This window comes from Urtica dioica, chromosome 2 (assembly GCF_054948205.1).
Source record: "Urtica dioica subsp. dioica isolate 48M chromosome 2, U.dioica_male_clone48M_v1_H2, whole genome shotgun sequence".
Taxonomy (NCBI): Eukaryota; Viridiplantae; Streptophyta; class Magnoliopsida; order Rosales; family Urticaceae; genus Urtica; species Urtica dioica.
The window spans coordinates 51,301,739-51,328,579 of NC_142757.1; the positions used below are offsets into that span (position 1 = coordinate 51,301,739).

General features: G+C 36.4%; 6 protein-coding genes and 1 non-coding gene across 10 annotated transcripts; 4 read left to right on the top strand and 3 right to left on the bottom strand.

Annotated features, from left to right (window-relative positions):
• LOC149405411 (uncharacterized) lies at nucleotides 1-3,617 on the bottom strand. 3 transcript variants are annotated; one of them, XM_089606922.1, is made up of 6 exons: nucleotides 3,243-3,617; nucleotides 2,338-2,407; nucleotides 695-855; nucleotides 525-585; nucleotides 342-404; nucleotides 1-261 (listed from the first exon to the last, which is right to left on the bottom strand). In XM_089606922.1, the coding sequence occupies exons 1-5, from the start codon at nucleotides 3,369-3,371 to the stop codon at nucleotides 388-390; spliced, it is 438 nt and encodes a 145-aa protein (XP_089463048.1). In that variant the 5' UTR covers nucleotides 3,372-3,617; the 3' UTR covers nucleotides 1-261; nucleotides 342-387. The 3 variants fall into 3 exon arrangements, with proteins under 3 accessions (XP_089463048.1, XP_089463047.1, XP_089463050.1); XM_089606921.1 differs by having other exon boundaries at nucleotides 517-585; XM_089606924.1 differs by lacking the exon at nucleotides 1-261 and having other exon boundaries at nucleotides 338-404.
• Nucleotides 3,618-9,082: 5,465 nt separating this feature from the next.
• Nucleotides 9,083-11,681, top strand: LOC149405412 (proteasome inhibitor-like protein). Its single transcript, XM_089607155.1, has 9 exons — nucleotides 9,083-9,388; nucleotides 9,526-9,697; nucleotides 9,775-9,915; nucleotides 10,146-10,235; nucleotides 10,379-10,456; nucleotides 10,534-10,565; nucleotides 11,158-11,215; nucleotides 11,284-11,361; nucleotides 11,468-11,681. The coding sequence occupies exons 1-9, from the start codon at nucleotides 9,217-9,219 to the stop codon at nucleotides 11,547-11,549; spliced, it is 903 nt and encodes a 300-aa protein (XP_089463281.1). The 5' UTR covers nucleotides 9,083-9,216; the 3' UTR covers nucleotides 11,550-11,681.
• A 169-nt stretch (nucleotides 11,682-11,850) lies between these two features.
• Nucleotides 11,851-12,984, bottom strand: LOC149405413 (uncharacterized). The gene is made up of 5 exons (XM_089607156.1): nucleotides 12,856-12,984; nucleotides 12,693-12,753; nucleotides 12,537-12,609; nucleotides 12,362-12,427; nucleotides 11,851-12,250 (listed from the first exon to the last, which is right to left on the bottom strand). Exons 2-5 carry the CDS (start codon nucleotides 12,722-12,724, stop codon nucleotides 12,161-12,163), a joined length of 261 nt encoding a protein of 86 aa, XP_089463282.1. The 5' UTR covers nucleotides 12,725-12,753; nucleotides 12,856-12,984; the 3' UTR covers nucleotides 11,851-12,160.
• A 1,543-nt stretch (nucleotides 12,985-14,527) lies between these two features.
• Nucleotides 14,528-18,010, top strand: LOC149405414 (uncharacterized). The gene is made up of 7 exons (XM_089607158.1): nucleotides 14,528-14,740; nucleotides 15,093-15,162; nucleotides 15,261-15,322; nucleotides 15,401-15,490; nucleotides 15,617-15,759; nucleotides 17,222-17,264; nucleotides 17,371-18,010. The coding sequence occupies exons 2-7, from the start codon at nucleotides 15,093-15,095 to the stop codon at nucleotides 17,572-17,574; spliced, it is 612 nt and encodes a 203-aa protein (XP_089463284.1). The 5' UTR covers nucleotides 14,528-14,740; the 3' UTR covers nucleotides 17,575-18,010.
• A 524-nt stretch (nucleotides 18,011-18,534) lies between these two features.
• On the top strand, nucleotides 18,535-18,607 carry TRNAA-CGC (transfer RNA alanine (anticodon CGC)). The gene has a single exon. It is a non-coding gene; the product is annotated as a tRNA-Ala (tRNA).
• A 129-nt stretch (nucleotides 18,608-18,736) lies between these two features.
• LOC149405416 (Pentatricopeptide repeat (PPR) superfamily protein) lies at nucleotides 18,737-23,109 on the top strand. Of its 2 annotated transcripts, none has more exons than XR_016295523.1 (11): nucleotides 18,737-19,198; nucleotides 19,596-19,750; nucleotides 19,859-20,016; nucleotides 20,498-20,582; nucleotides 20,703-21,122; nucleotides 21,919-22,026; nucleotides 22,109-22,176; nucleotides 22,400-22,487; nucleotides 22,567-22,646; nucleotides 22,720-22,770; nucleotides 22,903-23,109. XR_016295523.1 is itself a non-coding variant. In XM_089607159.1 (11 exons), exons 1-11 carry the CDS (start codon nucleotides 18,808-18,810, stop codon nucleotides 22,981-22,983), a joined length of 1,677 nt encoding a protein of 558 aa, XP_089463285.1. In that variant the 5' UTR covers nucleotides 18,739-18,807; the 3' UTR covers nucleotides 22,984-23,109. The 2 variants fall into 2 exon arrangements, 1 of the variants encoding a protein (XP_089463285.1); XM_089607159.1 differs by having other exon boundaries at nucleotides 18,739-19,198; nucleotides 22,575-22,646.
• Nucleotides 22,772-25,980, bottom strand: LOC149405417 (Pseudouridine synthase family protein). The gene is made up of 9 exons (XM_089607160.1): nucleotides 25,596-25,980; nucleotides 25,154-25,228; nucleotides 24,874-25,032; nucleotides 24,742-24,789; nucleotides 24,555-24,635; nucleotides 24,346-24,459; nucleotides 24,159-24,260; nucleotides 23,897-24,055; nucleotides 22,772-23,524 (listed from the first exon to the last, which is right to left on the bottom strand). Exons 1-9 carry the CDS (start codon nucleotides 25,935-25,937, stop codon nucleotides 23,141-23,143), a joined length of 1,464 nt encoding a protein of 487 aa, XP_089463286.1. The 5' UTR covers nucleotides 25,938-25,980; the 3' UTR covers nucleotides 22,772-23,140.
• Nucleotides 25,981-26,841: the final 861 nt, after the last annotated feature.

A 26,841-nucleotide genomic window follows, 5' to 3' on the forward strand; every position in this document is an offset into this window, starting at 1 on the left:
TAGCTAGTAAGTTCTCTATATTCATAAAAGAAAAAAGAAAAAACCCATACAAGCTTCAAGGAAATAGTTATTATATTGAAATAAATAACCAAAGTAGCAACATTATGTTGACAGCTTAAATCAAAGATTGAACCATATGTAAATAATATCATGAATGGTGTAGGGCCGGGCATAAAACACCAGCTCTCTCTCTCTCTCTCTCTCATTAATTTCTCTTCCTCTTACTGTTGACACCTATGTTGTCTTCTTTTTTCCTTTTTCCTGAACAAAAAATTAATCTTATCAAATATTTAACACCAAAAAAAAAAATTACGTATAAAACAAAATGCTCTATTTATTACCAAGATGGCTGCATGGTTTTGGTAAAAAAAAAAAAAAGCCAGACTCCTAGTAGTAAAGAGACCCTACATAACACAAGTAAAGATAAATACGAGTTTAAACATTTATATAATTACAAAATAAATTGAAAATCAGATATGTGCACAAATAATTATATATATATATATATATAACTACATAAATACCCAGCCACCAGTCCCCGCGAGTAGCGGCTTCAGTGTTCTCGCCGCCGATATCTTTCTTCAACTGAATGATTTAGATATGTATATGTACAAATAAAACGGTTTAGAGATTAACATAAGATTAACGACGTGATTAGTTAGTAATTAAGGAATTAAGTAACGATGGTACAAACATTGGGTTGGGGAATTGGTTGGCCGGGTGGGTGGTAAAAGTCTTGGCCGCCGTAATAAATGGAGGAACTGAGTCCGCATGGGTTGTGCGTTCGCTGCTCGCCGTACAACGTTTTCATTCCCCACACGTGCTTTTCATTCTCTATGCTATTTATTTCCTCTTCTGTTTATACACACGCTTATCAAATTATTAAGGAGAAAATTACATTAATATATATATATATATATACTAGTTGCTTTGAATTCGATTAAAAATATAACTTTTTTCCTCCAAATTACATGTATAAATAAAATAATTCAAATAATTATTTATAACTTGAAATTGAAAATTAGTGAAACATTTACTATCAATGCTATAAGTTTTGCGGTGCATGGTGGGCCCATACTTGTTTTTTGCTATATGAGATGTGACAAGTTTTTGAGCCATAGACCCATAGTTAAACTCTACTCTTTGTTTATAGGCTTATGTTACAAATTTCCATATATTTTATATTTACAAATTTGACTTCTAAATATAAATTCAAACATATATATATATGTATATATATTTAAATTACAATAAGTATTTAATGATATATGATATGATACAATACTAACCAATGAGTAAACAAACTCTAGAAAGAAATTCAAAGATGTGTATTCTAGAATATACATCTAGACTACAATTGTATTATATAACTACAAAGAAAAAGTATTTATGATACTTGCAAGATTCATTTTACCATATGAATATTGTTACTGATCCATTAATGTATTGAAAATAGAAAGAAAAAAATATTAATGTATTTATGATGCTTGCCTCGAACGCTTAGTTGCTTTAGAGCAACCTTTAAAAATCTCATTGCTCTTTCTCTCCTAATGCCTCTAATTTTCAAGATTAGTTACTCTTAATCTGCTCATATATTATTTAAACAAAATTTTCAACCCTTCAACTACGTCCAAAAGTTGTCAGTTAGGCCAAGCCACCCGTGGGCGACCCGAGCTGACCCTCTTTTCTAGAAGTTTATGGGTTAGCTTTGCCATTTATGAAAAAAAAATCGAACCAAACCAAACAACATGTTTAAGGACTTGGGTATAGGCCTTTGATCTCATCCGGACCGAGTCCTCAACAAAGCATAACTTGGGATCGACATATGTTACAACCTAGACCCGGGCTCAGCATTTTAAAAATTAAGATAGATAGATATATATATATATATATATATATATATATATATATATGTTGTGTTTTTCTATATGAAAAATGTCGTCCATTTGAATTTAATAAAAACATAGTTGATTCGAATGAATAAACATATTTTTTATTAAAAATTTTATTGTTCTTTTAAGTGTTTCGGTTTAGGATTCTTTTATTAGGTCCAATTTAGGCCTTTTTAACACCTTCAAAAAGATATTAAATAGATCAATTGAACCGTCAAAAGAAATCATGCAGAGCTAAGCATATCTTAGGCAGTATATCTTACTAATACCATATCTATCTATATATATATATATATATATATATATATATATATATATATATATATATATATATATACTGACACTTGAAGCTAGCTTTTTTTTATTATTAAAATGAATTTTATGTAGAAAATGTGGATGTATAATCAAAGATAAATGGAAAATATATAATAGTTAAAGAAAGTACCAATAATGGTGTGTTTCTTGGCTGGTACATTGGCAGAGTTGGCAGCCACTTCAGCCGCCTTAGCCTTAGCCTACATAGATAATAAAACAACCTAACATAAATCTACATTTATTTTTACATGCAATCGTCAAATATTAAAAAAAAAAAAAATACATAACAAATAAACCTTCATACATAATTAAAGTCCAATCATTTTCATAAGCCAAACTTCCTTAATTGTGGATATACAATAAACTCATTAAAAAAGATTAGAACATGCATGTCCCTAATTAACTAACAATTTTTTTAAATTAAAACTTAATATTTGTAAGATTAAAATAATAAAACTAAATCGATATCATTGTCTCAAATTCATTGGATAGTCGTCATCATATCACGTCCAATATTATATGTTCATCGGCATACTAACAATATTAATAATAATAAAAGATAAGCAAATATATATGCATTTATCCTTGGTTACAGTTAATAAAAACAAATTGGTTTACTAAACATACATAATCATCTCATCCTCATTAGATCTATATTTTTTCTACCTGAAATAATAATAATAATAATTACGTGCATGCCGTACAACACTCACATCTCCCCAAATTTGATTACACAAAGAAAAAAAAATTAAATTTTTTTTTAAAAAAAGTAATACCATTCTGCGTGATTATGATTAATTATCTGACGGTAGTTTTGCAACATGCAACAATAATCATGATGTTATTAATTATCAGGCACCTTAAAGAAAAAACAAATTAAAGTAAAATACTAGAATTCACGTTTCATACTTAGACTAAAAAACACTCGAACTTTGAGGAGTAAACAAAAAGGCAAATAGTACAAGATTTATGTGTAGAGAGAAAGCGCTAATAATACGAGAGAGAGAGAGAGAGAGAGAGAGAGAGAGAGCAAACCCTTGACTTTGGGGAGAAAATGACATTCATGACCTCGGTGGTATCAGCACAATGAGTCGACCCAAACAACTTCTCAGTGATCGAATACGACGTCGTAGAAGACGGTGATGAACCATTTCCCTCAGCCATTTCTCTCTTTTCTTTCTCTCACTAGGATCTAAAGGCTAATAAGCTCTGAATGAGAATGAAATGGCAAATAAAACACAGAGAGAGAGAGAGAGATGATATATGATATACACACCCAACCCAATACACCTATTTATATACTTTAGGAGAGTCAGTTTTGCTCTCCTCGAACACCACGTCACCACACACACACTCACAAAGCTTATTAGGAATTATATGCCAACAGAGATAGAGTTGAGACTGCGACGATAGTTCTTAATTTAATTCATTTGGACGTATATTATTTTAATAATAATAATAATAAGAAAGCCAAACAGAACAGAGTGGAAAGAAGAGGAAAAGAGAGATGGAAATTTGAGAGAGAGAGAGAGACGAGAGTCATTTCTAGAGAAAAAAACAAGGTCGTGGTCTTTTTTTTTTTTTTTTTTTATTTATCAGAGACACGGTCGTGGTCTTAGCCAATTAGACGCTTCTTTATTGTTGTAGTAATTTAATATACATCTGACTTTCTATTCGTCTCTGTCCAACGACCGTTTTGTTTTTTGTTTTTATTTATTTCTTTATTTGTACGCTCTATCTCTAAGCCGGTGTTGTTTTTGTGTGAATGAGAGAAAACTATTCCATTTCTGGTCACTCAACCTGTCGAATGAGAGACGACACGTGGCACAGTCAGGGGTGGGCCCCACTTTTTTTAAATAAAATTTGTGTGGATAATTACAAAGAAGAAGAAATGTACCTCACGTACTCTTAATTCCCGATATCTCCTCAATAAGTTTTTAATTCCCCCTTTAACGATAATATGACCATGGTAATAGTCAATTTTATCCGTGTCGTCGGTATATATATCCTTTTTCTTAATTACCACCTCTTTTACTCTTTGGCACCCTCCATTTTTTTTTAATACTTTTTCTTATTTTTCGCGTTTGCCATCAATTAATATTGGGACCACTAATATTTGGGATTTAACTTTAGACGTTACACGTCAATTTTTGTGCTTCCTAACTGTTATTTGCTTAATTTTTGTTAAGTATATTTAATTAAGAATGTGTGTTAGTTTAGTTAAGCGCCCAATTTTATCTTCATCGAAGTCAAAGATTCAATGTCATTTTCTACCCATCGTGTTGGCGGTATATTGTTATTTCTGGTTAGATTCGCTTGATCAGATTTTGTTCGTGTTAATGATACGTTGATAGTGCATTTATTTAATATATTTAACTAATATTAGTTAAAATTTACTTTTTATATCGCATTTTCGACTTAGTAGAAAAGTAGTTTAAACTTTAAAATAGGTTTTTTTTCTATACGTTACGTTTTAACCTTTTTTTTTTTTTTTTGGAATGTTAAGAAGATAAAAATAACCCTGCCATATAAGAAAAACAAGAAAATATAATTGCTCGTTTATAAAATCTCTTAAATACAAGACTTAATATGAAGTAGCTTTGTTCTTCATATATTTCGTATCATAAATGATCTCTTATCTCATCCGTTTAATTATTTATATTAATTATGTATGTTATCTAGTAAATCCCACACTATGTTCATCATCCCGAAATAAAATTGTTGTCATTTAATGTTATGTTGTCGGTTTATCATTATTTCGTGTTAGAATCCTTTTGTTCATAATTTTTTATTGATAGTATGTTATATTTATTTATATTGTAATTATTTAATATATAGATCATTTTGTATTAGTTTAGATTAACTTTTATGCCGCTTTTTCGTATTAACAAAAATTTAAATAACTTTTTTTTGGAATGTTGGAAAGACAAAACTCTTATCATAATTTCTAGTAAAGACAAAGTAAAAAAAATAGCAAAAATCATAACCACATCATAAAATTCACTTACAATAAAGACTATCAGTACAAAGGAGATTGATGTTCACATATATTTAACAATTTAAGATTTTTTTTTATTTCATTTGATTCATTATTGTATTTATTATGTGTGATATTTAGTTAAGAGTACACTTTTTTTCTTCATCAATGAAAAGATTTAATGTCCATATTTAAGATATTCTTGTCCGAGTGTTATTATTTTTGAAATGATACTTGTTATTGAGAAAATCTGTTGACGAATCCGATGGAAGCCCTAACCCGATCCGTTGCAACGCTTTTCTAGCAACGATCGGTCGCGCCTGACCCGCTTGACGAATTCAATATCGACAACAAAAATTCATTTGCGCCGAGAGCGACACGCGCTGGGAATCGGCGTTCAAGATGGAAATTTATGAGTTTCACGACAACTTGAACACATAAGAATTTCTTTATTGGCTTGTCGCGTAGAGGAGATCTTGGATTTCAAGTCAGTTCCTGGAGATCGACACGCTTTCGTCGCATCCACGCATTTTCGCGGTCACGTTGATGCGTAGCGGACACAGACGAAGACTCGGCAAGTACAGGCTGGAAAAGTAAAGATCGCTTCCTGAGAAAAGTTGAAGAAGCGCATGAGATCCGCCTTTTTCCTGAGAAAAGTTGAAGAAGCGCATGAGATCCGCCTTTCTACCGTACAACTACACCCATAATATATACCAAAGCCTACAAAATCTCAACAAAATTCATCACCGATTTTTCAACAGAGTTTTTTATGCTCCTCGCCCGGAACGATGTTGCAAAAACGGAGGAGCAAACTGTGTCTTGATACGTGTACATTTACATGTTTAGATCCAAGAAATGCTGAACATGTTCAACCCGGTGACGATGGCCGAAGCACATAAATGCACCATCGCCATCGAGAAACAACAACCGCGCCGCCGCTCATACAATCCGAGCACGTCAATCCCGCAACCGCGCCCCATTCCACCATGCACCAACTACGCGCACCCCAACGCTGCCCGACGCAAATCAAATCCCGCCGCTCGTCGTAGATGGTGGTCTCTGGTGCTTCGGCTGTCGCAAACCGAGCCATCGTCGAAATAATTGCCTACATAACCCACGAGTTGTTCTGTGAGCAGATTTACGACGATGACATGGAGGTCGCGGGTGACAATGATTAAAACAAATATTAACATGATCGATTTGGTAAACTAAAAGCAAATAATATCAATTTAAATGAGAAAAAAAAGTAGCGGGATGAAACATATTCAAACTCACCGGTAGGGTTAAAGTAAAAGTTTACTCGCCCTCTTGCCTCAGAATAATTTTAGAGGCTCAAATGATGCGGCTAAACATTATAGTACTCCTCTCTTTATGTCATTCTCCAATTGCTTATCGCTCATTAGAGCTCAATTTCTTTATGCCTGATGACATCATCCGCCAAACACAATTCTACTCGCCCAAGACAAGTTTCACTAGCCCAAAACACATGCCAACCAAATTTTGAGCTATGGAAAACCGAGCCATCACCAGGATAATTGTCCACATAATTCGCGTCGTGGACATCTTGCCAACGAGACCCACGAGTTATTCGGTGATCCAATTTGCGATGATGACACAAAGGTCGAAGAAGAGATCGAGGAAGTTGCGGGTGACATGGTCATGCGCTTGTTATTTGGCGAAATCCACCCCCCCCCCCCTACCAAGCTGATTTGATGGTTGGCTACGCAACAATATTTTTCCATCATTATATACCATCAGCGTCAAATAGATAGAACGGCAACAATGCAAAGCTCGGGTAATGGTTTAGGAAGTTGTCGCTTCATCATCGATTTATGAAGTTGAAAAACTGTCGTAGTCCAAGAAGTCATCAAAAAGTTGGGCTTAACAGCGAAAAAGCACCCAAAATCGTATAATTTGGCATGGCTCCTAACCGGCATTAATGTTACCGTTTCACAACGGGCACCAGACTTTTCCATTGGAACTATGTATGGAGATAAAATCATGCCTAACATCATTTCAATGGATGCTTGTTATTTGTTACTTGGTAGACCGTGGCAATATGACCGACACACGACACACTCGTCAATCTTAATTTTCTAATGATTTATGCTTATGGATTACATAAACGATATTTGAAATACAAACTTTCAATTCAATGAATATTCTAATATTTTAACGTTTTACTCTTTTAGAGTTTAGTTCAACCTCCACTAATCCGATGAAACTTCTAATTTCTATAACATTCGTTAGTGGCTCCCACTTCAAGACTGCTTCAATCTTAGAAGGATTAACAAGTACCATTTCTTCGGTTATTACACAACGAATAAACTAACTTCAGCTAACCAAGAATCTCACTTCTCTTTCTTGGCATAGAATTGATGCTCGGCAAATATTGTTTGAAATATAGCATACCTATAAATTATATCTTGTTATAGAAATAATATCAGATGCATTTTTCATATACTCGCACTTACGTGATACATAAATTTTCAGCAACGACGTCATAGAGAAACGTCAGAGGAATTACATAGAAGTCTCAATCTCGCATAAAGCATGATAAATACACGGATAATTTATTTTCATCCTTGTCGAAATTTCAAGAACAGTTGGAAAAGAGTATTCTATTTTGAAGTTGGTCGTAGCTCTGACTGGTATCGTTCACGAATAAAAAAAAAGAATTAAAAACTAAAATACAATTAAGTTACGGGAAAAACTAAACAATACCGAAATTTTTACTTACTGGAAGAGTGTTGAAGCATAATTCCGATATTGTTTTCTTTTATATAGATCAAATGAAACAAGATTCTGTTTGTTCCAATTCTATTTGATTGGTTTACTCTAGCATATTTTGTTATCTCGTCATTTTCACAATGTAAAAATGACACTTCAATAGAATAAAAAAACATAATACCAAGAGAGAAATCCCAAAACCAAATGGTCTCCCCCCAAAAGTCCCAACACTAGAAGATCCATCTGCCAGAATACCAAAACTTAATGATCCTCCCTCTAAATGCCCAAAAATCGGAAGAATCCTCCGACAAAATACCAAAAGCTAGAATAATCTTCCGCCAAAATATAAAGACCAAATGATCCTCCCGCCAAATGATAAAATGTCGATAGACCCTTCCGATATTAAAACCGAAAAATCTTCCCGCCAAAGGTGCTAAAACCAAAAGATCCTCATGCCAAACGTACAAAAAACCAGAGGATACTTCCGCTGGAACCACAAAACCAAATTATCTTTTTCCCATGATCCTCAAAACCAGAAGGATGTTCTCGCCATGGCTTTAATGAGGAGACCTTTCTGCGCAGACTAGGCTCTCCGACCAAGTGGGCCCCATATGCTCATGACCATTATCTAGCACCTTCAAACTTCTATAAATGCCTCTTATTTTCACTATTTTGAGGTAAGTCATTCTCAACCTAAGCAAAATTATGCCAAAATCATTTCTCAAACTCTCCCTCTTTATACTTTCTATCTCCAAACTCAAAGAGAAAAGAACAAAGACTCTCAACCTCATATCAACACTCATACTAATGTTGAGCATCATAACGCGCGTAAGGGGAAAAATCTTGCGTGCCCCAATACCTCATTTCTCTTTGATCTTGCTTAGGTGAAGAAGAACAAAGACACATCCATCCGACGAGAGAATGACGTGAAGAGAGACGATCAACACCCCAATCGCCTTTTTTAAGAACTCGTCGTGTCTTTGGCATGTCGGGTCTTAACCTAATTAGCCCTAATCTAAGCTGTTCCGATAGAAACGATTGTCGTGACTTTAACGTGTCGGGTATTACCCCAATTAACCTTTAGTTCAAGCCATTTCGATTGAAACTATCGTTCACCTCTGTCACCGAAACAATTTTTTTTATTGCTAACTAAAACAAATCGAAAAAGACATACTTTATTTGGACTCAATACTTGAAAGTTGAAAAAACCTTCCACCGCCTCTTTCTCCACCGATCGGACTCTCTCTCTCTCTATATAATTCTCTATCACGAACCTCTCATCCTTTCTTCTACGCCGCGAAAATGGCGACCGAGAAGTCAGTAATGATGGTGATCAGAGCCACGAGACCTTCGTTCCGAAACAACCACGACAAGCTCGCTTTCGCCGTCCACGCCTCTTTCCTCGCCTCCGATTACATCCTCACCGCCGTCGGAAACCAAGCCTGTTCTGATTCCGCTCTTTCTTCATCAAACGGTAATCTTTTTTTTTTTTTTTTTGAGGGGAAGAAACTTTTCATTCCTAATCCCACAGTTTGTTCATTTCCACCTCCGATAAACCCTAGCGTAGTGATATTCATTTCTTCCTCCGATTTTGGGGATTTTTCGTCGCAGATGAGGTAGGAATCGAAGGTTGGAACGAAGTCGACGGTGAATACGCGTTTGTTTATGCCAACGCCGAGAAGGATCACAAGAAAGTGTTGGTCAAGTGCCTTGTTATGAACGAGAACTTGTTGATCCACGCCTTGGCTGATGGAATCTCCGAGCCGCTTCATTTCGAGATCAAGTAAACTTTCGTTTCTCCGTTCGATTTCCGATTCGTTTCATTGTTATTTGTAATTGATCCGTGAATCTATCTCTCAGTGTTGAGGAGTATGTGGGAAATGATGGGAACGGGAATTACAACACACAGTTCAAGAATTTGGATAAGCTCGTCAAAGGTCTCGACTCGGAGATTTTGTCTAAATTGGGCGGGCCTTCGCAAACAAAAATAAATCTTCGAAGGTTTGTTAGTTCTGTTCAGTGTAACTTTAGAAGAAGAGTTTGCATTGTTATGTGAGATCTTTCTATACTTAATCCTCTGTTGTGTGAATTGCTTCAATTCCATTTCATTGCGAGCGTGTTTCGTTGATAGACTCGTGTATGACGCGAAATCAAGTGTGTGTGTGTTAGATAAACATGAAAAAAATTATTGCTTGTGATGACTCTTCATATGTATGTGGTGCAATTTTCAGTTCGGAAACTAGAGAAGAACCACAGGCCTGTATAATCGAACCCAGCGGTACCGTTTCTGATAGTTTTGGAGCTCAAATACATCCATCAGGGTATGGCCTTTCTCACTATCTTGTTGCACAAACTTAATAAGTCAGCCATAGTATCAGGGAATAGAAAATAAATAAATAAAAGTTTTTCTTTAGTTCGAAAAATGCCGAAATCTAGTCTTAAGTTGCTTATTATTTGGCTTCAGGGTTGTGGTGCCGCCAATTCCTCCGTTTGGTGGAAGTGATATATTTCCCGGTCCCGGTGCCGGAATGTATCCACAGAGGTATTATCGTGCTCACTCACCCGAGTTTATTGCTTTCTTGTCTGAATCTGAACTCAGGTTTTTGTTATGTGTTAAAGGGGTGATTTTGGCGGTGGAAGCATGCTTGTAGGTAATACTCGTGTTTATTATGATTCAAAATCGAAACTGTGTGATTTGCAAAACAGTCAAAGTTTCTTTAAATTAGTGAAATGACCAAAATATGCAAGTACTAGGTTTCAATAATTTTTTTTACCTTATGATTAATTGCTTATTTAAATCATAAAAAAAAATCAGTGTCATAAAAATTTGAAAACGTAACTTTGGCTATTCTGCAAAAAAATAACTCGGGGTCCAATGGTTATACAGCCCAATAGAATTAAAACTTTTGCAAAATAGTCATACTTTGCCAACTATAAGCAAATTAGCCAAAGTAAGATTAATCTAGGTTGGATTAAATTTAATCCCAACGAAGTATAAAGACAGAATGTAAGCTTTATGAAGGCTGAATTAAATTAATCGAGGCATGATTAAATTTAATAAAAACCTCTACTCTCAATTGACTATTTTGCTATACTTAATGAAACTATGGCTATTTTGCAAAAGTCATAGTTTGAATTGACTACTTCATACCATTTTTCCTATTTATTAAAAAGGAAAAACTATACAAAATAGTCAAAAGTTTCTGACCCTTAATAATACTTTACGGGTGATGTAAATTTCAGGACCTAACGATCCTCGTTGGTTTGGTGTCGGACCTGATATTGGCCGCGGGGCACCGCCGTAAGTTCATTTTCTAATGTTTATTTATTTATATAAAATGGTGTTAAATGTGTGAGAAATTGTTACAGCGGAGTGCCTCCGGGAGCTCGATTTGACCCCTATGGTCCGCCTGGCGTTCCTGGCTTTGAGCCTAATCGCTTCATGAGGTAAAAGACATTTCTTATTTTCCTCAACTGATTTTCTAATTGGATTTCCTGTAATAGCTTTCTAGTTACATAGCAAAAATGACATTAAAACCGTCGCGCTTTTCAGGGGTCGAGGTCGCGGCCCGGGAAGAGGAGGAGGAGTTCATCCGGACTTGGAGCATTTTGGAAATGATTCCGATTTCATTTAGGGCTCTCTCTACTCAAACTTAACTCACTATAAATGGCTCGTATACAAGTGTATGTTTATTATGTAAATTATTAAGGATGTATGACATTGGCATGTTGATTTTGTTTTCGGGCAGTGTTTTTTTTGTTCTTCAGCAATTTGTTCAATTTTTGGTGCTTGATATTTTCACTAGTCGTTCAGATGGAACAAATAAATTTTTATGTCTGAACCAAAAAAATTCAAGTCTGAACCAAAGCTCTCGCCGGAACAGAATGTTCCAAGGCGACCGGATTCCGATAGTACTGGAATAGATCGTACTCAAATTATCTATTCCTATAAATTTAAAATAAATATGTTTTGAAATGTAGAAATCCGATCTTTCACTACTGCTAAAGTCTGGTCCATATCATGAGCTAAACTGGCTGGTATTGATTTTATCGAATTACATTCTTCATAAATAATAATAAAAAAAATTGTATCAAATTACACGGATGCAAAGTGCAAAAATGTTGCAAAGTCAAAAACAAGTTCAGTGTATGGCTTAAATCCAGACAAATTGAATGGCTGATTCGTTGTACTTCAGTTTCACACGCCACAACTATTGTATCATCATTTTCACATCAAAAGAATACATCACGGTTGTGGCTCTGTATTCGTTATAGCTACTATAGCCGTAGTTGGATCATCTTCTACCTCATTCTCGGTATTCTTACCATCCTTGATCTGCAAAAAAAAAAAAAAAAAAAAAAAAAAAAAAAAAAAACCTTGAAGAGAAGAAACAAACACAACACTTTCAATGGTGATATTAAGAAGAAGAGAATAGTTACTAGTTACCTTGTTAACTTTACCATGAGCAGTCATTATTTCATAAAACTTGCGCATCAACATCTCTTCTTCCACCTTGAACACGTAATTGAATTTCAATTTCGAGAGAAAAATTAAATGGCCATTCAAAAAAAAAAAAAAAAATTGGGGAGTTTTGATTTCGAATTTGAAATTCGAATTGAACCTGTAGTTTATGCAATTCGTGTGACATCGATCTGTAAGCTTCCATCAGAAGCTCCTTTTGCTTCTCCAGATGTCTGACCAACACAACAATTCACCCAATTACTCTCAAATTCGTCTCCAGAAATATTATATATGTATATATAAAACAAGACTTTACTTGTAGATATCTCCGGTGTGTTTCGGGTCCATCGCTCGTAGCTTGAACAGTTTTTCGCAATCTGTGAATCACACAATCGAGTTTATCTTTTTCTTTTTCCTACGGACTGTATAAGAACATCACTAGATCAAACTCAGTGAATATCAATTTCAGTTTCAATTACCGCCGCTTTGCTCTTCGGAGGAGAAGCAAAACCGATCAAGATAGGGCTTCTTTTTTTTTTTTTTTTTTTTTTATATATATAAATAAAATACTTCAAAAACAATCAACTCTTTTCATTACGGGACTTTTACCAGATACATTGCAATTACACCCGTTTTCAAATTTATAACCATCCCACAAACACAATTTTTTTCTTTATTTGAAATAAATTAAAATTCAAACGTTCTCAAATATTTGATTAGCCAACGGAAATACCGTTTTCATTAGTGTGTCTTTCAATGCTTAATATTAATAAATAAAAAATTGTATCAAACTAGGTCACTTTAAACTCGAGATTTGAGATTTAATTTACGTTTGGAGAGTTTAAAAAAAATAGCCAATTATATTAGGTGACACTAGAGGTAATGAGTTAAAATTTCATATTTGTCCTTAAATAAATCGTTTTTTTTTCTTCTAGATTCATCACTTTCTCTCTCTTGTTTTTTAATTCGTCATTTTCTCTTCTATTTTTTTTTAAACATTTTTTTTTGCATCAAAACTATCCATATCTATCTCATACGAACTCGAAATTGAGTGATTCCAAATCCTACAGATTCGTGGCGCCGAGATCTTAAAAAATAGACTCATTGTGTTTCATGAAAAGTCATGTTTAATGTATCATGTTTACGTTTCCATTTATTTCCAGATGATTACCGAAAATTTTCAGTTATTTCCATGTCTAAGGCGGTAACGTGATTTTTCTACATCTATGGCATTAAACATGACTTTTCATCAAACACAATGGATCTATTTTTGAAGATCTCGGCGTCACAAATCCGTATGATTTGGAATCACTCAATTTCAATTTCATATGAGATAGATATGGTTTTTTGAAGTTTTTATGAAAAAAAAAATAGGAGAGAAAGTGACGAATTTGTTAATAGATAAATGGCAAATCCGACTTTTTTTTTTTTTTTTGCTTATCAGTCGTTTGACTATATTCCTAAAGTTTACGAAACATGAGCTAAAACCAAAAAAGAAGTTTTGCTTTTGGTAATATTTCTAGAACGCCCTAATAAAAACGGTAATGTATGTTAGCTAAAAACCAAAATCCGAGCTTAACAAATAAAAAAAATTAAAAAAAAATGTCTAAAACGGTCCGATCTAAGACGGTCCGGTCTAAAACGGTCTAAAAAAAAACCGGACCGGTTATTATTTAAGAAAAATATAAATAAAAAATAGGCTAAAATAAAACGGTCCGGTTTAAAACGGTCTAACGGTCCAAAATGGTTCGGTCTAAAACGGTTTAAACCGGACCGGACCGTTTTGACCGGTTTGGTCCGTTCGTTTTTTTTATTTGGTCCGGTCCGATTTAATTTTTTTTAAACCGCTTAGATCGATTCGATTTATTTTTTGACCGATTTTAGACCGGACCGGACCGAACACGACCTACTGATCAATATTATCTTGTCACATAACTTGTCCATAACATCTTAAGCCACGTGACAAAACCAGACAACGACACACATTTTCAAAATCGTCTCTCTTTCCCTCATTATTTAATGCGGTCTAGCCACAACATAACATAATAAAACTATGATTGTTTATCTAAATACAAAAGAAACAATGTTTCCATTCAATTTTCTAAAAAAAAATAATAAATAAATAAACTACAAAGTGGCAGACTTAATACCAAGGGCATTCTGATAACCAAGAATCCCAAGTCCGCCATTCTAAGTCAACCCAACCCAACAAAAAATTGTACTCTCTCTCTCTCTCTCTCTCTCTCTCTCTCTCATCGATTCACTTTTCTTCTACATCATCTTCTGAAATCGCTGCTCGAGAACTCGGGATCAGAAGCCCTAGCCTCGTCGCCTCTCGAGCCTTCTCTCGTCTTAGCAAATTAGGTCAACAATTTCTTCTTCTACAAGAAAAACCAAAATTGCATGCGGATTGTTTGTTGCCGATGGTTTTGAGACCCTAGATGTATGATTAGAATTGTTTGTTTAGGATTATTTTCGGTGACGGAGGAGATTAATGAGAAATTTTGAGCGTGTTGTGATTTTAGGTTTTTTTTTTAAGGTTTTATCGATAGGATATTTGAAATGCGTAGAAATTCTGAGCATATGATATTTTATTTGTGTGTATATATATTATAGGGTTCGTACTTCGGAATTATCATAATTTGTTTAATTTTCATGTCTAAGTGACCTAAAAGCTTCTGTTTGTTGATGTGATTTATATCATTGTTATATGCAGATGGCTACAACAAAACCGCTTACGAGTGAGAAAATTGCTCTTACTGAGAGGAAAATGGATATGACTCTAGGTATGATTTTAGTATCTGGTTTTTATGTTTACCTGTTTTGTTATTCGACAATCATTGCTCAAATTTTGATTGCTGTTTTGATTGTAACAACGATGTAGATGCCATAATTCAAATGGGAAAAGGTGGCGGTAATAAGGCCAAGAAGCAGCGCCGACCAGCGGTGAGACTTATTCTTCTCAGTTCTATTTCTTTTGGTGTTTTGAAATTTTTTCTTAGCATTGGTTCTCTTTATCTGCAGAACAAGGGTCAAAGCTTTCCGAAAACCACTGCTCAGGATAAATCAGCAAAGGCGAGGCGCTATAGTGATTCAAGATCTTCAGTTAGACAGGTAACAATAGGTGGCTGATAGAGTGCATCGAAATGATGTACTGTTTTTGTGAATGCGATTAACAAACTGATATTGTACCCCTTTGTTTACTGTGGTTTTTTTAATTTTTTTTGGGGGTAAAATCAGGGGTTTCTGGCTCAAAGAAGGTCGAATTTCCAGGGAAATCAGTTCCCTCTGACGAATGAGGTTGCGCGAAAGGCCGCCGCAAGTGCTCCGTTTAGCAATAAAGCTTATGGAAATAACCAAGGAGTGACTCATTGGAAATCAAGGTACGACTTCGATATCAGTAATATCCATGTGTCCTATAAAAAGTCTCGAGGGTATCATGATTGGAGATAGCATGTGGCCCTAGCTTATGAATTGGTGGTCCACACTATAATTGGGGACTTGATGTGTATTCCTTATCTCTGCAGGTAATTATTGGTCCCTTCAACACTATTGTTGAATCTCCCATGTGCTTACTATTGAAGCATGTTACAAATGGAATCATTTGGAGTGTTTTCACGAGGGAGAACTCCTTATTTTTGTTTATATGGCAAGAAGCCAATTTGGGAGTGATTTCAAGTGTTGTCTACTCTCAAACTCAGGCATCCAGAATGGAATTGGTGCACCATATTTCTTATTTGCTAAGTTTCTCGAGTGGTACATGTCTCTTTCGATTATGATTGTTCACATAGAGGATGGGATGGGATGTTAGTTGCAAAGACCTTCACACGGTTTCTTTGAAGGAGAATGGGTTTACGGAAAAAGAATATTAGTTGGGGTTTGAACAGCTGAAGAAAAGAATCCAGCAAATGGGATCTGAACATAACATTGTGCATTATAGTAAGCTCATTTGGTTGATATCACAATTTGATATGTCTGATGCACAAGGAAGTGTACAAGTCTGCTCCTTTGTTTGAGCTTATACTTGTTTCGGAGCATTGTAGTCATGGTGATATTCTCAGGTTCAGCTCATTGCTGTTCATTCAATGCTAAATTTGCTGCTTCTGCCACTTTCTTTTAGAATTAGTTCGTGCAAGTATGCAATGCAATTCACTGTGTTTTGCATCCATCTTCGTACTTTGGATTAAACAAGCTGCTCAAATGCTTTTCCAACTCAGTTTTCCGTACTATTGGATTAGGAAACTTGTCTTCCTGGATGATGGGATTTGTTTCTGCTACTATGAGGCCTCAAATTTAGTTGATTGGCACAGTCTCTTCCCGGGTTTTATGGAGTTATGGATGGAACTCATATGTGAGCTTTGTATCGTGAATTTCTATTTCTGGCGTTAGAGAAGACTTTGGTGTGGAACGTGTGTCAACGGGGTGTAAGTCTGAACATCCTTGACGCGTAGCAGCAATAGTTGGGAGGTTTCGTCTACACGTAGTAGTAGGGAAGCTGAACCTAAATCTGTGAAGAGGGCTTCCGTGGCTTCTTTGCTTGTGCTTTCTGAAGGAAGTTCCTTTTGCATACACAATAGTGGCTTTTGCGAGAAACGCATTAGATTTATGCAGCTTTTGAGATCTGGGTTGCTGGGGATTAATAGAGATTACATACCGTTCATGTATAATGTATTTTGTGTTGGATAAGTCATTATGGTAAGATGCTTTCTCATATGCTCCGATGATTAACTTCAGCGAACAATGATTGTCATGAGTGTAAAAGTTGGCTCTCTCTTGTGCTACTTGTTGTGTATTCGGGTATTATTAGTTTCTCTTTCTTCCACTTGATGTTTTGTTTTAATGCAGGGTTCCAAAAAAGAGGGCGGGAAATGGAAGATTCGGTGCCAAGGTACGGATTCTTAAAGTCGTAATTTCTCGGCCTTTTTAAATTTCTTATTCATAGTTCAATGTGTGTGTGTGTGTGTGTTTAATCTTTTTTACGTTTGGCATGACAGAAGAAGCAACAAGATCAATCAAGCGGTACTATTGCTAGCAATAGTGAGGTTCCGAAGCAGCAGCTGAGAAAGAGGCCTCAAACGCTGGATTCGTTGTTTGCGAGCATGAAAGAGGAGAGAATGAGAACTTTTTCGACTCAAAACAACAACACAGGCGGTCGATTTCAAGCACAGAGAAGAGGCCGCGGCGGCTTTAGAAACTAATCCTTTCGCTGCAGAGACTTTCAAACCAGTTTGCTTTTCGTTCATGCCGTCGTTCTTCTTTCTTTTTTTTTTTCTTTTTTTTTTTATTTCTTTATTTTGGTGGTTAGTTTTTTTAAAACTATATGTATATATATATGTGTGTGTCTCAGAATCAGACGTTGGATGTAGACTTGGCTGATTTTATGAACAGTTTGTCAACATCGTACTGATTGTTCTCTAGGCCAAATTTCGGTTTATGATGATGTACCACAAAATTTGGCTTTTTCCTTTTGTTTTCCTTTACCACTGAAATTTCTGCTTCAGTGGTAATATTTGCAGCCAAAGGGTATGTTTACTTGGTCGTGTAAAAATGACAACGCTTTGGTTTCAAAGTTGAATTAGTAGCAACAATTCTAATGTATAGCTAAAGTAACCTATTTAGATCAAAAAAAGATAATGCTATGACTAGTTAACTATATAACACATTTGAGAAACATAAGTTATTTTGAAAATTGGTAGAATAGTTTATTAAGCTTTAGGTTTTCAGCATAATAATAGAAATCATGAGGTTAAATACAGTCGATTTATATAAGTAATTTATCACTTAAAAACAATTTAATAATACGGTAAAAAAACACGTGAGAAACATTAGTTATATTGAAAAATTATACAAAATAGCCAATTTGGTAAAACAGTTTTCATTGTTGGATTTCAGCTTAATTGCCAAAATCACGAGGTCCAATACTGTTTTTATGTAAAATTTAATCACAATGCTCAATTTTTTTTTTTTTTTTAACATGATGGTTGTGACTATTTCACTACTCAATGCACTAATTTTAATTAAATATCTAACTTTAACACTCCACTTATTTTGTTAAAACTTAAAACACTCTGACATAATTATTTAGCTAAATATTTTAGCAATAAATATTGCGTATTCTTGTTAGTCCTATATATACTTAATAAAAGAAAATACAACATGGGGGTGTAGCTCATATGGTAGAGCGCTCGCTTCGCATGCGAGAGGCACGGGGTTCGATTCCCCGCACCTCCACCTTCCAATTTTTTTTTTTTTTTTCCATCATCCAACGGTCATAAATTCGTTTTCACAATTGGCTTACCGTACATCGTAATGCACGTAACTAAAATCAGTTGAAAATCTCAAAACAAACAAACCACCACCTCTCATTCCTCATCTTCTTTCTCTCATAGCTCCATTGATTTGATTTCTCTCTCAAATCGGAGAAAAAAGCAATGACGCTGAGCTTGAGCTTGAACTACCATCATCTTCGTAATCATCCATGGCGTCTCTCTCTGCCTCTCCCACCACACTGCCAATGTTTCTTCTACTCGCCCAATCCAACAACTCGTCTCCTCTTCAAGGCCTTGTCGCTCTCCAAACCTCCGAAGATCAGAGCTTCTTCTTCGCTCGGCGGCGCAGATTTGGACCCGGAGCTTCTCGGCGTGGTCTCCAGAGCCAAGGACGCCGATGAAGCGCTCCAGGTGATCGACGAAATGTCCGACAGAAGCTCCGGCACCGTTAGTGCTTCGGATTGCTGTGCGATCATATCGGCGGCACTGGACCGAAACAATCCCGATCTGGCTCTCTCCTTGTTCTACGCCATGCGAGCCAGCTTCGATCAAGGTCGATACTCAATTGTTCATTTGTTCTTCACTTGCTTGCTTCTCAAGTCAACATCTGTTTAATTAACTGCGTTAAACGACAAGTGATTCGAGACTGTGAAGTGACCTAAATTTAGGCAATAGGAACAGAAGACAATAAAAGTAATCAGTTGATACTTAATTAAATATAAGCTGGAAATAATCATTTACGGGGATTAGTTTTGGTTCTTTCGAATACCTGTATTCATCGTGTATTTTCTTTACCATTTATCAATGGAATTTGAACGGTCCTATCATTAATATCCATCGTAAAATATAGTCCATTGAGATTAAACCATCACTGATATCACCTTTAGATTCATCAATGTGATACAATGAATGAAGAAATATATATAATGTTGAGGAAATGGCATATTCAGGGGCTAGTGAGAGCGGGGAGCGATGGAAATGGCCGAGACCGGACGTGAGGGTATACACGTCACTGGTTCAGGGTCTCGCGGCTTCGCTCAGAGTTTCAGATGCTCTCACCATCATCGCCAGCATATGCCAAGTCGGCGTTTCTCCTGCCGAGGAGGTATTATTTCTCGACCGGGTTTCGATCGTCATTGTGATAAGCTTTTGTGTGGCTCCCGGAAAATGGACGATATCACGATGTATTTCTTTTGTTTTTGTTTTTTTGCAGCTTCCGTTCGGAAAGGTCGTGAGATGTCCGAGCTGTAGCGTCGCCGTCGGCGTTGCTCAACCCCAACAGGGTATTCAGATAGTGTCGTGTTCGACGTGCCGATACAAATACGAACTGGTTTCGGGGAACATAGTCAGCATCGCGTCTGAAGAAATCAGGTTGGATTAGCTTCCACTCTACACTCTGTTTATAGTCGTTTCGTTGGCATAGGTTGGAAATGCACTGTTGGCTCTCGGGTCTCGAAATATTTAATTGGAAAAATTATAAGAATTACTGTTTTTAAGGTGCAACATTTTCAAAAATAGTGTTTTTTTCATATTGTAAAAAGTTGTTGGGGAATATTTTCCTCATAAATGAAATTATAAATAGTAAACAAAGTTAAATAGGCTTCAAACTAGAAAACCATTTTTTTTTATTTAAAAAAAAAAACGTATAAACATCAAGAAAAATATTATTGTTTAAACCTTGGAAAACACTATTTTCGCGATGAAAACTTTAGACACGCTATTTTCGCGATTAGTTTAGTTTAAAAAAAAAGAAAGCAATATCACATGCAATTTCCACAATTTAATTTTGGGGGCGTAGTTTGATCGTTGGATATTTGGCCTTTTTCTAAGGATGTCCTCATCCCGAACGCAGCATGGATATTCCGGCATGGAAGAGAGGGCTCAGATTCCTGCAGATTATCAAACAGAGCATACCTTCTGCGGTTCACTCCATCGTGGTATATATACAGATATACATACATACATTTACACTTCTTTGTCTTTCACTGTATCAGATCGAAGACGGCCTCAGAGAATATTTTGTTACTTTTTTTTTTTTTTTTTTTTTTTTTTTGCAGGTCGAAACGCCGGGTGGAGTGGCGCGTACGCACCGATTTGCGACAGAGACGGTTGATCTGCCAGCTCAGCAAGGAGAGAGAGTGACGATCGCCACCGCTGCTCCGTCCACCGTGTACAGAGAGATCGGACCTCTCAAGCTCGGCCCAAAGGCCCCGAATCACTACCCGGGAGAGCCCATCTCTCTGACGAACCACTCAGACGACCGGGAATCGAGATTGCTGAGAGCTCCCTCGAAAGAGGTCAGCTCGGTTTTTTCCAACCCGTCGCTTCTTTTTCCGCTCGTCGCTGTTCTCGCTGCCGGAGATGCTGCCTCGGGCGTCGTCGATCCCGCTCTTCCTCAACTGCTCTCCGTTGCTGCGGTTTCCTCTATGGCTCTCGGCGCCGCTTTCAACGCAATCGTTTTTCCGCAGTTGAGTAAGGTGAGCTGCAATATTGTTGGGTTTTTAGGTATAGGAAGATTATAATACTTATAATGTATAGATAAATTGAGGCAGGGATTGAAATGCTTCCGAAAATCGAGCGTGTGCATTATTTCAAAAAAAAAATTGCATTTAATGAAGGTTTACCGATGGGTAACTGATTCCTGGTTTTCCCAAACTCTAGTTAAAACCTTCAAAGTACTGAGGTATATGTACAACAGCCAAGCAAATTCTAAAATATTTGTTTTTGTTTATGTTTTTTTTTTCACACCGTGATTTTTTCATTTTGAGATAATGCGCAATGATTAGTTGGTATTTTGTAGTATCTTCGTTGTCATTTATATTTATTGTGAGATAATGATGTCGTCGTAATCAACTTTACAACCAGCAACCTCGTAATCTTTGTCCACTCCGCCACTCTAGTTTTTGTTTAGGTTTGTATTATTCATCATTATATTACTGTAATATATATGATGTTATTAATTTTAATTTTCTAAATGTTTCCATTTTCTGTATGTTTTGTTAAGAGAGCTATATATGAACTGGTTTTTTATAGTAAATTTGTGCCGAGAAATCTGTCGGTATACCCGCCTGTATAAGCTAATCAAATACCTCTGAAATACCCGTCGGTAAGTGGTTTGTTGAGATTTCAATCCTTGGTTAGGGGTTAAGTATTTGGAAAGTCCTAGTTTTATAAATAAAACGTCAGATTTTCCATAGTTACTTGGTTTTAAATTAGATATTAGGGCTTGTGTTTTTGTTTGTACTTCTGATTCGGAGTATATTATGTCATCAGCTTCCACAGAGATCAGTGGACGCAATAGCTATCAAGCAACAACTTCTGTCTCAATATGACATTCTCCAAACTCGTATTAAAGGCCTCAAAGAAGCTGCTGAGAAAGAGGTACACACAGTTGAGAGAGAGAGAGAGAGAGAGATCAATAAATAATATATTGCAAGAGAGAGTTAAATTCGAGTGCTCGCAGGTTTGGATGCTTGCTCGGATGTGCCAACTTGAGAACAAAATTTTCGCCGTTGGAGAACCAAATTATCGGCAAGTTTTTTTTTCTTCTTCTTCCTAATTATAGTTTTATTTAGAATAAAGGCAAAATCATCCAAAAAATAATATGACGTACTTGTGAAAGGTTTAAAAATATGGGGGATTCCAGGAATTACTACTATCTTTGTGGAATTTCCCTTTAATCATATCCTTGGAAGCCTTGTTGCTTATTTTTGTTGCTGTTTGAACTTGCACCATGACATAACATTACTTGCAGTGCTCGGAGTAACAGAGTGAAAAAAGTGAGGGAAGGATTGGAAAACTCTCTCAAGGGACGGATCGAACTCATCGAAAGCTTTGCAAGAGTACGTCCTCATTTTGAGAAAGAAAAACAAAACTTGTGTTCATTACTTTTATTTATTTCGTTTTGCTGAGTTGAATCAGCCGTTCAGATCTCTTCGATGATTGAGATTGAGGTCGAAATGGACTTTGACGTTCTCGCCGCCGAAGTAGCAAGCAATGCGGTACTACACAGAAATACTCTTCTTTTTTTTTTCTTCTTCAGAATATGCTTTTCATCTCTTTTCTTTTGTTCAGAATATTGCTGAACAAATACAACAGATTATGGAACTCGAAAATCTCGAAGAGGTAAAGTCAAAGTGCCATGCAAATTCAGGCTCGCTTTATTTACAGAACTATACGTCGAGTTTTGAGAATAAAAGATAAATAAAAGAAACTGAACACTCGATTCTTGGCAATCAATTTCGTACACTGTTGCAGAGATGGAAAATACAAGCAGAAGCGAACGACGAGGCTGAAAGGCTTCTCAGCTCTCAGCCGATCCCCGCAGAGCAGTTCTAGGGCACAAAGCCAGACACCAGATTTCGGGTTTGGGCGTCAAATTCCAAGAATTCAATCAAGTGTTGTATAAAAACAAAGATGTCAAAATTTAATTAAAGAGCTCTGATTTTTTTTTTTTTTTTTTTTTTTTTTTCATGATACAATGATGTTTGTTTCATCATATCAAATAGGACGACATGAGATTCCAACTAATTTTCATGTGAGAAGGCATGGGAGCCACAAAACGGTGGAGATCGTGTTTCGAGGCACGAGACGGGTCGTCGAGGCTCTCCGGTTTAACATTGGTCTCGTAAATCCGAAGGAACTTGGCGATGTTTGGAAGCACAAACTCTCTGGAGTGGAGATGCAAAAGAGGTACCTTTGCCATAACGCTTCCTTTCTGAACGTCCAAACCCGAGGGACGACGCATCTTGTACGCTTCTCCGCTCGTCGGCTCTATATCCACGTGTTTCGTCTGTTTCCACTTTTTGTGCACAAACCACCCGTATTTATAGTCCCCCACGATCGGCGTCCCCAGAGCTTCAGCGCAATGCACACGCAGCTATAACAAAAAAAAATTAAAAATATATATATATATATATAAATCAGAAATTATACTCAAACCCATAATCAAATTTCAAGTTTATTATAAACTTGCCACAAATTCTACCGCATAAATTGCAAGTTTGGTCCCGGAAGAATCAAACTATACTGATTTATTTGATTTCGCCTTAGGAAAATATAGAGCTGGTTATATTTATCGAGCTTGGCTATTTAGGAGTAGAGAAATCTAGAGGGAAAGAATTAGCCTACCTCTTTTGGAGGCAACGATTGATTCGATTATCAATAAAAGGTATCGATTTTTGTTCTTTAGTATCCCCGGGTCACATCAGAAATTAAGCGTGATAAGAGAGAGAGAGAGAGATTGTTGTACCTGATGCTTGCGATTAGTAAGAGGACAGAGCTCAAGCCACGAGCATCCGTTGATCATGGGACCGAGCACGCGATATTCTGTTATCGCCCTTTGCTTGTTGTCAAAACCCGATTTATGAGCCAAAATTACCCTCTCCGTCTTCCCATCATTAAGAAGCACCTAAGTACAAATCGATAATAATAAAGGAAACAAAATCGGTTTGTAATCATCATCTTATGAAGGAAACTTGGTGTGTTATACTACCGAGTGTCGAGCATCGAACCTTCGAAATAGGAGCGTCAATTAGACCTTCCTTTTCCTTTGGCGAGCCGATGACCAATGCCCAATATTTTTGATAAGTCGCTTCACATGCTTTATTCCAAGCCTACATTTACTTGCACATCAAGCATCAACTCATAGATAGATAGATAGATATAGATATAGATATAGATATAGATACAGATAGATACCTCACAAGGGGATTCTTTTCTGGCTTCGCTAAATAACAACTCGAGACATTTTACGCTTTCTTTTGTTCTTCCCATCAAAACGAGGCCACTGGTCTCTCGATCTAGACGATGAACCTACTTTTTTTAAATAAGCAAAAATCAGTTCAAAATAAACATAAATCTATGAAAATCAGTGTGTTATTAGAAATACGGAATGAAAAATCAATTACCAATTTAGGACCTTCGTCGTTTTTATAAGACAACGCCGCAGCAGCCAGCGCGTCCATGCTGTTGTGAAGCGGTAAATGACCCTATTCACAAAATAATAGTAATAAATAAAAATATGCTAATAATAAAGGTTAAAAGTTTCCACGATATGCCGAGCAAGACTACAAGCACAAAGACACCCTATCTAACCTTGAGCGGAAATTTCGGAGGCTTGTTCAATAGAATGACGGCATGGTCCTAAGATTCCCCGAAAAAGCACCAGCGATGAGTTAAAAATCACACAATAAAATCAAGCAAAGGAATGTAAAGACAAAGACATGCCTTGTAATGCACAAGCCTTTGAAGATAGGCAATCTCGTCGGCGTTCGGGTGAAGAGTTCCACTTGGTATCACGTCGTACCTCTTTGAAATCTTGCTCTCAACGATCGACACCGACACGTGAACTATGTCCCCTTTTACCATGGCCTCGCTCAGATTTATCTGTGCAGTTCACAATCATATATATCTGTAGAACATGAATATCAATCAAACCCAATGCAAAACCAAAACACCCAAAAAAAAGGAAAACAAAGTGTGATTTGAATAATAACAACATCACAACCTTTCTCATCATGGGTTTCATTTTCCCTTCCTTGTCAGCCAAGGAATCACCAACATCTGAGCACTCCCTCTGGACCTAAAATTCAGAACAAGTATTGATTAAAATACAGTATACTATTGAAAAAGAAAAAAAAAATAATCTTAAAGTTAAATACTTTGGAAACTCTTAGTCAAACACAGCTAGTTAAACAAAAGAAAATCCAAATTATCTTTTTTTTTTTTCCTTTCTATATATAGAATCTAAATTATTCAGCATCAAGAGCTCCTCTAATCAAGGAAAAAAAATTAATAAAAAAAATCTTGAAAAATTAGCCAAACACAGTTAGTTAAACAAAGAGAAAATCTAAATTATGTTTTTTTTTTTTTTTTAATATAATGGAATCTAAATTATTCAGCTTCAAGAACGCAAAACTTGTGGGTTCGTTCAAGTTGTTGACACTCACGAGACCCTTGTTGAAGTGGGAGCGGATGACGTCATCGTCGACGTCGTCGAAGTAGTACTTCAGCCACATGACGGCGGTGACACGTGGCGGGTTACCGTTGTGGCTGGAGGCGTGTTTGGCGGGCAAAGGGAGGCCGGGAAAGGGAGGGAGAGAGAGAAGCTGTCTGGGCTTTGGTGGGCCTCTGGGCTGGCCCAATCGGGCAACGTTGTTCGAGACCCGAATCACCGAACCGGATTCGGGTCCCACCGGAGCAGGAGGTTGGATTCCGATTCTCGAGTAGTCGCGTCTCATCATCAAACTCCACCGCCGTCCATGGTGGCTTCTCAGGCTTCTACTCCACATTTTCGTCTCTCTCTCTCTCTCTTTCGATCGAAATGGAGGGAGAACTAGAAGATGGACTATGGGCTGGATTTGGATTGGGCTTCTTCATTGAATTTGGGACCGATTTGAAAGGCCTAATTGAAATAGAGAATTACAAAGGGATTATTCCTAAAGTATGATCTCCCTATTAATTTTGGACCAAAATCCATTAAGTCCAAATTAATCCAAATCTATGACCCCATAAATTGGGCAATTACATTTTTAACCCTCTTTCTCTCTTTACCCAAAAAAAAAATCAACAGAGGAATACCACATCCACGAAGAGCGTCGTTCTGTGACTCATCGGCGTCGGATCCAAGCATCTCAATCCACGACCCAATCGTCCTCTCTACCGCTCTGAAGATCCCCCGACGCTCGAGAATTTTGAAAACCACATTCATTACTCGCTGGAGACTTCCCTCAACCACGCTGCATCGCCGGAGTTTAGACGACGCTGAGAGTTCCGGCAGAAGACCTCAACGCCGAGGCCAATGTCAATAAATCTTCAAAGGAATTTTCCAGAATTATTGAAGATTTATTGACATTAACATTAATAAAAATGCATATTTATTGACATCAATGTCAATAAATCTTCAACGAAAACCCAGAAATTTTCAGAAACAGTTTCTTGATAAATATCTGGGTTTTCGTTGAAGATTTATTGACATTGATGTCAATAAATATGCATTTTTATTGACATCAATGTCAATAAATCTTCAACGAAAACCCAGAAATTTTAAGAAACAGTTTCTTGATAAATATCTGGGTTTTCGTTGAAGATTTATTGACATTGATGTCAATAAATATGCATTTTTATTGACATTAATGTCAATAAATCTTCAATGATTCTGAAAAATTCCTTTGAAGATTTATTGACATTGGCGTC